This window comes from Mastomys coucha, unplaced genomic scaffold, assembly GCF_008632895.1.
Source record: "Mastomys coucha isolate ucsf_1 unplaced genomic scaffold, UCSF_Mcou_1 pScaffold13, whole genome shotgun sequence".
Taxonomy (NCBI): domain Eukaryota; kingdom Metazoa; phylum Chordata; class Mammalia; order Rodentia; family Muridae; genus Mastomys; species Mastomys coucha.
In genome coordinates this window covers 4,063,248-4,077,865 of record NW_022196895.1, presented here as the reverse complement: position 1 = coordinate 4,077,865, position 14,618 = coordinate 4,063,248, and the positions used below count along the sequence as shown (strand labels likewise).

Sequence of the window (14,618 nt, the reverse complement as noted above, 5' to 3'; positions counted from 1 at the left end):
TGTAAAATAATTGAAATGAGTTATTAAAACTATTCTGCCAGACACATGAAGGCTGGAAATTTATTTTCTCTGAGTAAATGGAAAGCCAGTGTCCACATCCCTAGTGTCCATGTCCGACTGGCTTCTGAGTTCATTATATAATTAACGTTTTAATGGCCCTTCATGCTAAAGAGCACAATTCTATGAAAAATAACATTTAGTTTTCATTTAAGTTACTTTTTTGTGGGGCAAAAGACTGTGGCAGCTTGTGATTTTGTATAAACTACTGGGCTGTTTACTTCTGTTTTAGCTTTTGAAACAATGTATTTCCTTTTCTCTTGGCTATTTTTCTGGGTTTTGTTTTGTTTTTGTTTTTTTTGTTGTTGTTGTTGTTTTGGTTTTTTTGGTTGTCTGTTTTTTGTTTTGTTTTTTGTTTTTTGTTTTGCTGGTTCTCTGTGTCTTACACTCCATTATGCTTCTTGTAGTATCCCATTGGTTTCAGTTTCACTTTTGTTGGTTTTTTTTTTTTTTTTTTTTTTTTTTGTATTTGAATTTCTTGACTATTTCCAACTATAATTTACATAGAAACTTGGCATTTTATGTAATCACTTCAAAATATAGCTTCCTGGAATCTGCCTTCTGAAGTAGAGAATGTACTTTGTGCTTTGTGTTGAGAGAGCCTCACAACTATTTCTGTCTAGATATGATTTCATTGTGTATTATGAATGATTTTTGTTTTCCTGTCAAATTGTAAAGTCACAGCGTATAGTAAGCTTGAATAATAAGGTAGTTGCCATAGCCCTCTCTGCCCAGAACAGCATTGTTTTTCTCTAATGTGTTTTCTTCTGTATTTCTGAATTTATAACAGTTTTTGTCGCAGCAAAAACAAAGCTCATTGTGTTAAGTGCAACTATTGTATCCTCTCTGGTTCTTCTGGGTATTATTATATTGTATATTTGTACAGTTTTAATGATTTCAATTCTACTTTTCTGGGAGACTATTTTATCACTTAACTATTTCCCTATTTCTGCATATTTTGGTTTCCTTTCTAAATTATTTTTTACTGTTAACAAATATTGATGTATAGAATTGTGGAGTAGAGATATATGCTGTTTCCTACAGTGCTAAAGCTTCTTTTAACCACAAATGCTTCTTAAATCCCATACACAAGCATTAAATTTGGTACTCTTGGCTACTGTGTTATACAGATGCAGTGGGATGCACATTTTGAGAATGACCAAACTACAACTGAGTTTTATATATATAATGGTAAAAGTCAAATCAGATGTTCTAAATCTTTCCAAGAGCCCCAAGCTCTTAGTTAGGATCCCATGTTGTAAAAACACTAAACTGTGAGTACGTGAGAATAGCTTTTAGTGTCACAGAGGATGAGATGCTTCTTGAGGGGAGCTGTTTTATGTTTTATAACTCACCTTAAATACAGAGGGACATAAATGCTTACTTGATTAGATAAACAAGGAAAATGAAGAAAAAAACAAAACCTCTCTATTAGGAAAAACCTTTTAATCTGTGAATGCAATTGCTGCTTTTCATTGATAGTTACTTTGTGTTAAATTGTAGCAGGGGCTCATCATTGTCCCTGTCACTCATCTGTGAGCACAGGGTGGCATTGTGACCTCATTTCATTGTGAAACATAGAAGCCATGCTCCAGCAATCCCTTTTTCTTACAGCCATCCACACTCAACTACCCTCCCAGAGTTGCTGGGGAAACTGAAACAGTTAACCCCCTGCAGGTGCTTTGGGTAGTGGGTGTCACCGGGTGAGCTCTCAGCAAACCCATCTACCGCCACTGTTGCAAGTGTGTTTTGGTCTGATATAATCCAGAGAGTGAGTTCGGCTTGGCTCAGAAATCCGCCCTTTTTTCTATATGACGTGAACAATTCAAAGCCTCTTCACTTGTGTCTAACGTGAAACTGCTGAGGGGTCCTTCTACTTCAGGGATTCTCAGAACCATTGGTTAATTATTTAGAAAAATGGAAAGTTACAGCCACACTTCACAGACTTGATGTCATGATTATACCTGAGTGATTCCAGATGGGATTTTTAAAAATTAAGTATAAAGCCATGCATCTCACTTCTTAAAATTTAAAAAAAAAATAGGAGAATATTTATCAGACCTAAGAAGAGCAGTTCTTAAAGCAGTGGGAGAAATCAAAAGCAAAGTTACAGATTCCAGCAGATTCCAACTCCAGCAGTTTAGGATCGCTTTAAAATTAGTTCAGAGTTGAGAGAATGATGAAAACATTTGGGAAGCGGGCTCACCTGCTTGCTGACCTGTACCGGTGCATATAGGATGATGGACTGACCCAAAGCGTGATCAGTAGTCAGTCAGCGGCAGTGACAGAGGAAATATGAAAGGCAAAGACCCGTAATAAAACCATTCGATCTCACAGTGATCCAACAGCGTTACAGTGATGTGCAGCTTCACACCAGCCACATTAGCAAGGTTTTAAAGACGGGATGAGAAGCTGCTCTGGGATACCAGTTTGCCAACAGGCTTTATTGTTAGACGAACCCACTTGCAACAGAGTATCCTCATGCAACCATAGATTACACATACAGCCAACCTGGAGATATTAAGTAATCATTTCAGATAAGAAGCAGTTTTTCTTTGTAGTCACCCCTTCATGGTTAATGTCTTTAAGCAGAGCTTGTGGCGTTAGATGGTAGATCAGCTTGTCAATGTGAATTGTCACTTCTGCAAAGTATTAGATAAGCATCGTCCTGCAGCTGCATCTTATTCCTACTGTAATAAAACCTGCTGTTCCTTTCAAAGACACAGACTTCTAGCAGCTGTGGATAAGCTTCCCTGGAAACAAACCTGTCTATAAAAATGTTGAACCCATTATAAATTACAAAACTATGAACTATAAGGAAAATACTTTTCATGTAAAACTGTTCCGTTATCCTGAATTCCTTGAGAGAATTCCTCTCTCTACTTCCAAAGCCGCCCTGCTGACCCTGACTGGTAACTTACTAGATGCTGTGTTCCCAACATTTATCTAAATACAAGCTCTGCTTCCTCTCAGTTTAGCCTCATGATATTTAGGCTCCTTTTAATAAGAGAACTGAGAAAAATCCAAAGTTAAGACATTCTTAACAACCCCTCCCTTTTTAAAGATAAGATGTAGTCTATTAGAGACTCAGCCATGGGGTGCTGATGGGCACACCAGTCATTTCCAACTAGGGGTTGGAAATCACAAGCCATGGATGAATAGATTCTAGAAAAATCATCAGGGTTTGGGTATTTGGGAGTGTGTATGGGTGTGAGTGTGTGTGTGTGTGTGTGTGTGTGTGTGTGTGTTTGGGTTTTTAACTTTTGCTTGAACAAAGATCATAATAACAAAGTTAGATTTCATACTTTGTTAACTGTTATTTCTGAGCTGAGAATATTTTCTTCCTGTTTTCTTTACATGTATATGTGTATAAATGTGCATAGGTATGTATATGCATACATGCATGTATACATAAAAGTGTCTATATAAATAAAACATATACATTTATGATATGGAGAAGTAAGTGAGTTTAAAAAAGATCGTCACACTGGAGGATCGTCTTGAAAATTAAGTTTGGCAACAAAAACTACATGCATGCCTAGAAGAGAATGTAAAAGAAAGAATAGTTACTACATACTTTGCCTTTCTGGTATGTTTCTTTATAAATGACGTCAATAGGCATTTAAAATAATTGTTGGTTTATGAATTATAACAAGGGAGATAGGCAACGCAAGGCCTCATGGAAGCCACGTGCTGTACTACACAGTGACCCCCAGCCCCAGTCCACATATTTAAATCTGGCTTTCATTTACTGGTTCCTCCTCTTACAAGAACCCATTTAAAATTGATTAATGAGCCTCCAGATGTGCTGCTCTCCTTTCTGAGTGTCTGAACATGAGAATCCACATGCCTTCCCTAAAGACCCGCTCAGATAGAGGGGCCACACAGTACAGCGTGGACATGTAAGAGACATGCAGGAGTCTGCCATAGGCCACGGCCATGAGGGGCTTATCTTCAGCTGCTGGTCTTTACCGGTGTTTTAAGGTACAGAAAATGAGCCCCTCCCCCCCCCCCGCGTCCCAGAAGATTTTTGAAACTGCAGAGGTACATGGCCGGCATGACAGGGCAGTACATCTAGTCTGTGTTCTTCACTTCCCATATCTAGTCTTTGTGGATCTCCTGCTCTTCAGGACATGGTGGCCACCTGGCCGCTTTTCTTCCTGTGTTTTGTAAAAGAAGTTTTGGGGCAAGGTAGTTCCAGAACCAGGTAGTTCTGAAAAGCTGAGAGTGGGGCTGAATTCTAAGGTAGCAGTCAGTGCCCTGTCCGTCCTCTGTTGTTCCCCTTAGCTCTAAGACCTTTTCTGTACAGAGATCTGTCCGACTTCAGGTCTTGTGTAAAGTTCCCACATGTTCTACTTTCTTGGTTGAGATTTTCTTTCTTTTTTTTTTTAAAAATACCTTTTTTTCTATTTGTTTTAAGATTTATTTTTATTTATTTATATTTATTTCACTTATTTATTTATTTTCATTTATTTATTTATTTTTATTTATTTATATTTATTTCACTGTAGCTGAACAGATGGCCTTGAGCCATCATGTGGCTGCTGGGAATTGAACTCAGGACCTCTACTCACTCTGGTGTAATACACTGTAGCTGTCTTCAGACGCACCAGAAGATGGCGTCAGATCTTATCACAGATGGTTGTGAGCCACCATGTGGTTGCTGGGATTTGAACTCAGGGCCTTCGGAAGAGCAGTCAGTGCTCTTACCTGCTGAGCCATCTTGCCATCCCCTTGGTTGAGATTTTCAAAGGTGAAAGAGTGGAAGTGGATTTGCAGTTGCTGCTGATGTTTGGTAAATTCTTAAGTACCTGTTCGGTGTGAAGCACAGCAGGGCAGGTGCTGCCACCCATCCCGTGGAGCTGGCCACCATCTTTTTCATAGTCTTACTTTAGAAATCTGCTTGCCCTCTCCTTTCCCTTGCTTTCAGTTTCCTGTTGATAGTGGGAGTAAAAATGTCACAGGGTTGGAAAGACCCAGCTAGGTGAGCAGTTCCTCAGGAATCAGGGCTGGCTTAGCTACGATTTGGAGATCTGAATTTTCTCCAGGTTTAGCTGTTGTTATCCTTTGTGTTGGATGATGCATGTACCCAAAATTTCTAGCAACTTCCATACCAAAAAGAACTGTGAAGAGATTGGTTTCATGGGAACTGCAGTTAGAACTCTGAGATGCCAGCATCCTGAGTCTTTAAGTCAGAATAACCAATCACAAATCCCATCACCAATGACAGCGTTGGGGGGCACAGATCAGTAGACTCTGCCAGTTTAGGCACAGGCTCTGGTCTGAGACCACTGTGCTAACCCTGGGTACATGGTAAGCATCTGGGGTCCTGTGGCATGATGGAGGACCAAGTTCGTACCCATTTCTTGGTGTCCTGGGCAGAGAGGAGCAAAGGCTCCAACACAGCTCTTCTTTCCCTTGAGCCACTCACAAGATGCTGGGCTCCCTCCCACTTGTCCTGCTGGGTCAGGGTGGTCTGCTTCCCCGTGCCTCACTTGCATCTTACTCCGTGTAACACCAGCTGGTTTTGCAGCTAGTCCTGTTCACTCCCTCGCTTTGCCTCTGAGGGAGAGCTTTCTCGTATGAAGACCTTTTCTCTCAACCTGGGAATGCCTCAAAATCAGTTATTCTTAGAGAGTCACACAGTGACTTTTTTTTTTTTTATCTATTTGCAGTACCTTTGCTGATTTAAAATTGCTTGTTAGAATATTTATAATCTCACTGTCTATTGCAAATGTGTTTGCTGATTTATTTTATTAAACTCTAATTCCATAAGGCATCTCAGAAAACTTCATATTTACTCACATTTACTCCATATTTAAAGACTTGGTTTCATGTAACCCAGGCTGGCATCAGACTCATTATATAGCCAAGGATGACCCTGAACTTGTGACCCTCCTACCTCTGCCTCCCAAATGCTGGGATTACACATGTACAACGCAGGGCTATGCTAGGCATCCTGCATGCCAGACAGGTACCCGGTACCCATCCAAAGTGTTTTGTTCCCATCCCTGACTATTACTTTAGTATTAACTTTCTTTTGAATTCTTTTATTTTCCCAAACCTAGTGGGAATAATTATTGTCTTCTTATGTCCCCAAAATTCATATATATGTTGTTTCACTTTTGTACCTTGTAGAAAAACTCTAAAAGTAGTCCACATATTTTTATTTTTAATTTTTATTATATTTTGTTTCTTTCATGTGTTTGTGGATATGTGTGGATGTGCACGTGCCATAGCCTATAGGTAGAGGTCAGGAGGCAGTGGAAGTCAGCTCTCTGAAACTCTCATGTTGGTTCTCGAGATTGAACCTGCCTCGGCAGGCACTGTCTCATCAGGCGTCGATATCCTTTTTGAAGCAAGTATAATTTTATACATTTACAGGATACTTGAATTTTATTTTATTTTGTGGAGCTGATTCAGAAGGATTTTAATATTTGGCTTGGGGGGATTTAAATGTTTAGCTTGAAATACCCTAAATGTTTTCTAAAAAAAAAAAAAAATGTATTTTTTTTTTTAGCTGGTTTTAGAAGAAGTTTTCGTCTTAGCAGAAAGGATAAGAAAACAAATAAGTCCATGTATGAATGCAAAAAGAGTGAGCAGTATGACACGGCAGATGTGCCCACATACGAGGAGGTGACACCCTACCAGCGGCAGACCCATGACAAATACAGACTCGTCGTCCTGGTTGGTAAGTGTTTGTAATCCTGAGCAAATTAGAATAACACTAGGATTTAAACTTGAAGTTTATCATAGTTGAAGCTTTCAAGCTAAAATTCCCTTTGCCCTGAATTTCCCTTTACACCTTGCTTAGTAGTCTCTAAAGTGAAGTGTTGGTCTGGCTGTGTTTGCGATTGACCTGGAGCTTTGGATAAGTGGCCTGCTTGCTGTGGAGCCTCTGTTACAGGTGGGTTAGAAACTTCACTGTAACACAAGACGCACCAAGGGTATTAAATCTTAACATGTTTCTTAATGAATATTTGAATATTTGTAAGTGAGGGCTCCAATATTTGTTAATGATGTTCTTTTCAGCTCATTCTGAGGCAATAGCCATGATGTAAGCTACCTACAGCAGTTAGACCATTATGAAATAAGCTCCAACAGGTTTCAAACGATTTTAAAATGTGGGAGGTATGTGACTGAGGAGCAGAGTTCTTGCCTAGCATTAAGGTCAGCCCTGAGTGCTGTAAACTTTGAAGTTTAGGCAGATAATGTCTACAGTAGTTGGCTTGATTCACATTAACGTTCTAGCCCGTGTTGTGTAGCCTTCACCGCCATGATCCCCACCCCGCCATGACCTCATGTTCCTCCACTCTTACTTATTCTTTACTATGTTTCTTTTAAAATGTGGTGAGAGCTCTGTCAGCTTCCAGGATTGAAGCCAGTAGTTTTGCAAAAGTTTAGGGGTAGAGGAGCATAGTGTCTCTTGTTAATTCTTACGTTATAAACTTAAGATGACAGTTTAGGGAGGAATGAGGGTAATTGAAAGGGTGAGGAATCAGCCAATTTCATAAAGAGAACTCCTTTGTAAGCTTGTTACATGTTAACTGAGACTGATGGTGGGTGATTTATGAGAAGCGATATGGTTTCCTCTTACCAATGACACCAGAGTTGATCATTAACCTGGCAGATACTGAAATTATTTATCAGAAATACAGGGTTGCATACAAAGAAATTCAAAGTTTCCTTTTAAGAAAGGCCTACCTTTCTGTAGTCTCAGCTACATCTGGAAGGGGAATTCCTTAAATGTTATGGTTTTCACTGTGCTCATAGAACTCAGTTCCAGTCCACACAGCACCCAGGGGTCATGACTGATCCTGTGGTCCTGTGTGGAGGCTGTCTGAGACCCACCATCTTCTCTCCCCATTGCCCTTGCTGCAAGCATCTGAGCAGAGCAGCCTCCCTCCATTTCCATGCCCCCTCTTCCTCAGCCCAGGAGCCATGCAGTGTGGTAAAGGGGGAAGAACCATGTGGCTGTGTCACTCCTGGCTTGCCCCCCTTCCAGCCAAGCATTACTCTTGGAGTGATCATGGTGTGGTTGCTTTGCCCTTTCCTTTGGGCACTAAAAGGAGGTAGAAGGAGCCTGTGCCAGTTTTCTCCTCTAGGCACTGCCCCTGAAGCTGTCTCTGCAGGTCTGAGAGGGCAGGGGTACTTGATCTGTGTGGTAAGCCAAAGAAGAGTGGAAAGAGGCAAGGTGTAGAGCTCTTGAGGATGGTTGATGATTATATCTGGGGCTCCTCAAAAGGGATCAGGAGCAGACAGCCAACTCCTGGAATCCTCAACAGGGATGGTGGAATTCAATTATATATTACTCATTGGCAGAGTACACCAGCCACCTCAGACCTTTCTTAGGAGAGGACAAAAGAAAAGCAGGATACCACATCAGTCTTCCATCATCGAAGCCAAATACTTGAGATAGTTAACTAATAGAGATAAAAGATTCCTTTCATTTCACAGCCTTAAGCACAAAGAGAGTGGCCCAAGCGGAAAACCTCGCATCTGCACTCAGGTAACGGCTTAGAGTCCTAGCCCAGTGCATCCCCAAACACAATGCAAAATGACCTTCTGCTCTACACTACATCTGAAATACGAGTTAATTTCAAGTGATCAAGTGGCATTGGGCCGGTGAGAGACAGCACACCATGGCAGGGGCATTTCATAGAGAGGATGTGCTCATCTCTGAAACAGCCTCTGCGAGTACCACATGGGCTGCCTGTTACAGGTGCTCCCCTGTGTCCTCATGATCCTCTGTATCCTCATCTGAAAAGCAGAGATGATAGGAGCTTTGCTAGTCTTGCAAAGACTCAGACGTGCTCCTAACACAGGCTGTGGTCTGAGTAAAAAGCCGGTTTTACATAATATCTGAAAATATCTTTAAAATAAACATGAGGTGTTCTCGTCTTAGATGTCTACTGATTTTGAGCCTCAGCCTTTAAAATGACGATGTAGCAGCCAACCATCTGAGAGAAGCACCTGAGTAATAGATGAATGATTCAGAAATTCTGCTCTGTTCTCAGTTAATGTCCTTCTGCACGCTGAAGACATCTCTTCAACCTCTGCGATGTGTGAAGGGAATGGATGTATGATTGGAAATTCTGCTCTGTTCTCTGTTAACTCTTGTCTTTCCTGACTGCACGTTGAAGACATGTCTCCTCCGCCTCTGTAGTTCGGGGGAGGTTGGGAAGACTGCATTGCGCCTTCTTTACTCTTACTCATGTTGACAAAGCTGTGGGGAGTAATGACTGGCAAAGAGGGTGTTAGGTGAATATCACTGGGAAGGTACAGAATACTTTGTCTTAATAGTGTCACGATGTGCTATTCTTAGACTCAGTGCTCAAGAAATCAGATTCAGCCAAGTTGGAGAACCATGAAACCTGATCAGAAATACTTGATTTTCCCTTCTTTGGGTAAACATGGTATTTCTAGGTCGCATTTTAGTCTCTGATACCTCATGGATGCTTCTACTAAATTCTCTTCTGCATTTAAAAATATTTCTTAAAAAGTGTTAGACCCAAATGCTGGGGCACTGTCCTATACAACGTATCATATTTCATCTTTAGTAAAAGCTGACTTTTTCAAAAGTAAAGTAATAAAGTCAAATGTTGTATGTGGAGCTTGTGGGAAGATGAAGATAAAGGTGCGGTCTGAGGAGCCACAAACACCCTATTGTGGCTTAAGTCAAAATGATACCAAAAATTCATTTTGGCCAGGCAGTGGTGACACACACCTTTAATCCCAGCACTTGGGAGGCGGAGGCAGAGGCAGGCGGATTTCTGAGTTCAAGTCCAGCCTGGTCTACAGAGTGAGTTCCAGGACAGCCAGGACTATCTAGAGAAATGCTGTCTCAAAAAAATCAAAAACAAACAAACAAACAAACAAAAAAATTCATTTTGTTGGTGTTCAGACAATTTGTGACTTGTTCTGTCTGGCTCTTTAGCACACTAAAAAAATAAATCGCTGTCTATTTCACATTTACAACACAAGTGGTCAGTATGATGTGGTCCTCCCCTGGGCTGAATCATGTGTTGCCTGAAGACTGCTATTGTGAAGGTGCTTTGAGTAAATAGACATTTGTAAGAATGTCATCATTTTCTCCCAGAATGATGATAATGGCACATCTACATAAGGCAGAGTAGAAAGCATGTGCTCAAACCGGGCTGCTCTGAAGGTGCCTTTGTAGGTACTTTAAAACCAAAAGTTACAATCCAATTTATGAATGTGTGGTGGGCTTTAAAAATTGTCTTATATACAGGAGACAAGTAGGATCTTTATTAGCATCCCAGTTGGCTTCTAATGCTGTAGTCTATTTGAAATATGTATACTAGGCTTCATTTCTGGCATGAGACATGGTTCTTTTCATTGAACTGGTTTTAGTGAGCAGACACTGTTCTGAGCACTGGGTTCTTCAGGTTCAGCAGGAGCCTTTGTCCTCCAGCCATCTATAGTCCAGTGGACCAAAAATCTATTCATAGCAGCAAATGCTGATGGCTATGGCCACTTGTATGGCTAATGGAAGTGGTGAGACGTGTATAGGAGGTAGCTTGCAGTTGGTCTTCTCATTGTCTCATGGATTTCTTGGATGTTTGGGTTAGGAGCTTTTTGCTTTTTGCATTTTCTTTGACTGTTGTGTCAATGTTTTCTATGGTATCTTCTGCAACTGAAATTCACTCTTCTATCTCTTGTATTCTGTTGGTGATGCTTGCATCTATGACTCCTTGTCTCTTTCCTAATTTTTCTTAGGAAAAATCTCCAGTTTTGTCTCCCTTTGTGATTTCTTTATTGTTTCTATTTCCTTTTTTAGATTCTGTATGCTTTTGTTCATTTCCTACACCTGTTTGATTGTGTTTTCCTTTAATTCTTTAAGGGATTTTTGTTTTTCCTCTTTAAGGTCTTCTAGCTGTTTGCCTGTGTTCTCTTGTATTTCTTTAAGGGAGTGTACTGGCTGGTTTTGTGTGTCAACTTGACACAGGCTGGAGTTATCACAGAGAGGGAGCTTCAGTTGGGGAAGTGCCTCCATGAGACCCAGCTCATGGGCATTTTCTCAATTAGTGATCAAGGGGGTAGAGCCCCTTGTGGGTGGTGCCATCCCTGGACTGGAAGTCTTGGGTTCTATAAGAGAGCAGGCTGAGCAAGCCAGAGCAAGCAAGCCAGCAAGGAACATCTCTCCATGGCCTCTGCATCAGCTCCTGCTTCCTGACCTGCTTGAATTCCAGTCCTGACTTCCTCTGGTGATAAACAGCAATGTGGAAGTGTAAGCTGAATAAACCCTTTCCTCCCCAACTTGTTTCTTGGTCATGATGTTCGTGCAGGAATAGAAACTCTGACTAAGACAGGGAGTTATTTTTGTCTTTCTTAAATTCCTCTGTCGTCATCATGAGGTGTGATTTTAAATCTGAATCTTGCTTTTCTGGTGTGTTGGAGTAACTAGGACTTGCTGTGGTGGGAGAACTGTGTTCTAATGATTCCAAGTAGTCTTGATTTCTATTGCTTATGTTCTTGAGTTTGCCTTTCACCATCTGGTTATCTCTGGTGTTAGCTGGTCTTGCTGTCTCTGACTTTGGCTTGTCCTTCCTGCAAGCCTGTATGAGAGTACTCCTGGGAGACCAGTTCTCTCCAGGAGGAATTTGGGTATGGAAAATTGTGTTACAGGGTCAGCTCTGGGGTGCAGACAGAGACCAAAAGAATCCTGTCCCCAGCTGATCCTGTTCCTGTGTCCTGATGGCTCTGTGAGTGTCCCTCTTTGGCCAGGAATTTGAAGAGAAATGGTGGTCTTACCTGTGTAGGTGTGTAGGCACTCGTGGGAGACCAGCTCTCTCCTGGGGTGGTATTTGTGTATGTAGCTCTGTGGCACAGGATCAGCTCTGGATGTAGGGTGAAACCAGAAGACCATCCCAGGCCACCCCTTGGTTCCTGTGTCCTGAGGGGTTCTGGTTGGGTTCCTCTGAGCAGCAGTGGTGATCTTACCTGCACCCATAGGCCTGTCTACACTCCTGTTAGGATCACTCCCTCCCATGGCTATTTGGGTATGGAGCCTTATGGCAGAGGATCTACTGCAGGTGGAGACAGAAATCCTTATTTTATTTATTTGTTTGTTTGTTTGTTTGTTTGTTTGTTTATTATACTGGGGATTGAATTTGTAGCACTGAGTGTTGCTGTAACACTGATCGCTATCCCAAGCCCTATGAAATGTTTTTAAAATGAAGCATATGATTAATTTACATTTGTTCTGTAAGTTTTCCTGGGTGACATGAACAAACATGTATTCACCCCAGGTAGGACATTGGAAACACACCACAGAAACAACTCCATACATGTCTGGCACAGCTCATCAGTGAGTTTATTGGGGTTACTTACAAGGGCATAGATGACCCGGAGTCAGCCGCATGACTGACAGGTGCCACCTATCATGAATGAGACCTAGGAAGGCTTGGCGCTTGCAGCTCCCTACCCAGCTCAGGCCACTCTGAGAATTTCCTCCCCCAGCAATTCGGTAATGCTTATCTAACCGGATGGGGGGAGGATGACTGTGAATTGTACAGTTTTCTGGGCTTCCTTTGGCTTCTCTGTTTTATGACATCCCCTAGTCCTGTGAAACTTGGGGACCAGCTCGTGAGAGACTGTTCTAGGAGAGACTGTTTTTATTCTATCTGGAGAATGGTGTTTCTGGCTTGATTGAGAACACTCTTTTTCTTTTTAAAACTAGAAAGTGCATCAAGCTCAGTTTACTGTCTCAATTCTAAATTAATAAATTAAAATTGGTGCAGTGAGCTTTAGGGCTTTCCCTCACATCGTTGTGTTTGATTTTCCTTAATCCTAAGTGAAAAAAAAGTTATAAGAGGTGTGTCCTTATGTGCATCCAAGCTGTCCAGGTTTGGTACACACTTAAGGTTATTTTAGTCTTCATAGAGTGTCTCACAATGTTTTTGGAATGTGTGTTGAGAGGTCAGCAAATATTGCCTGTACCAGTTTTAAGCTTAAGCAATCTCTGTTGAAAGTTTGGGTTCTAAGAAGGCATGAAGAAGCCCAGGACACCAGCACCATTGCTGTAGACAGCACAGAACCTGACTTCCTGTTTTCTCTATATTGGTTTGATGAGTGTGTAGGCAGTGTGGGAAAATGTAAGTCATAGGAGCTTTGGAATAACCTGGGAGCCACATTCCAAGTCCACTCTTTAGAAAGACATCTGCTCTTTTGCATTACCTTAGATTTCTTCTGTGTAATAGGAGATGACACTTTCAGAGATGCTTTGATGGTTCCTGATGGATGCATTACAGATGCCTACTGTGTGAAAGCCTCTCCATTAGAGTCCCTATCCAACCAAAGCCCTGTGAGCTTTAGATTAGCAGCATAAACCTCCATTCACTTTATCATTAACAAGAACCAGCGAAAGCAAATATAAAGCTATGTACTTAGGTACAAATAAACAGATTTCACCAAGTATGGTAAAGTATTGTGAGCTGAAGGGCACAGTGCATCTTTGCAGAGGCATGTGTATGAGTATTCATATCCCTCCACTGCTTGAACATAGATCATGTGTTCTAAATACAAAGAGGCCAGCTAATAGGATTGTACCTGCTCATGAGCAGGGTTACAGACCACGGGTGTGAATGTGGGTTTTGTTTCTATTTTTATTTTTTGGAGTCGATAAGAGACCGACATTAGTGCCTATATTCCCCAGCATGGGTGCAGAGTTAGCACAAGTCCCACAGGAAAGTTGCCTTGTGTGCATCCAATGATCAGTTTTATAAATAAGGATAATTTGAGCCGGGCGGTGGTGGCACATGCCTTTAATCCCAGCACTTGGGAGGCAGAGGCAGGTGGATTTCTGAGTTCGAGGCCAGCCTGGTCTACAGAGTGAGTTCCAGGACAGCCACGGTTACACAGAGAAACTCTGTCTCGAAAAACCAAAAAAAAAAAAAAAGGGTAATTTGAAATTCTGTCCTTCCTTTGGGTAGACTAAGTCTACCTTTGCAGATCAAAGTCTAGAAGAATCTAAGGAAATTCAGACAATTATTTTTCCTCTCCTCATGCCTGGTGCAAGTGGGCATGACTTCATGCCTGGGTGGGCAGCTAGTTTGTGAGAGTGACATCCTTAGCTGTCAGGTGGGACTGAACGTGAGTATGATCGGCTGTTATGGGTGCCATCCTGGGCTTGGCATAGCTTTCCCTACTAAGTCAGACATAGAATTTTTTTTCTCCTGAGTTAAAACAAATCATTGGTCTCGAAGACTGGGGGTGAGGGGTGTTTGTTGTTCTTTGTTTGCTGCTGATTTGGATAGAGTATGAAATAAGAGAGTTCTGTTTCTCCTAAAAGAGTCTTTCCTTGTAGGAAGAGCTTCAAGACTGAGAGACATGGGAAAAAAATAATTTTCTACCATTTTCTTTCATGGAGTAGGCCCTCTATGCTTTAGTATTTGGGGTACTTTGGTTGGGCATAAGTAGTTGGGTTCACTTCATCTGTATGTGGAAGGGACACACAATGGTATGGCATTGAAATGCCTTTTCCTTGCTTCTTTCTTTCTTTCTTTCTTTCTTTCTTTCTTTCTTTCTTTTTTTTTTTT

General features: G+C 41.4%; 1 protein-coding gene across 3 annotated transcripts in view; it reads left to right on the top strand.

The window, feature by feature from the left end:
• Mpp7 (membrane palmitoylated protein 7) overlaps window positions 1-14,618 on the top strand; it is a 261,478-nt gene that overhangs the window by 212,982 nt on the left and 33,878 nt on the right. For all 3 annotated transcript variants that reach the window (XM_031364935.1, XM_031364936.1, XM_031364937.1), the window contains exon 12: window positions 6,578-6,748. In XM_031364935.1, coding sequence (XP_031220795.1) covers window positions 6,578-6,748 — 171 coding nt within the window. The remainder of the gene's footprint in view (window positions 1-6,577; window positions 6,749-14,618) is intronic.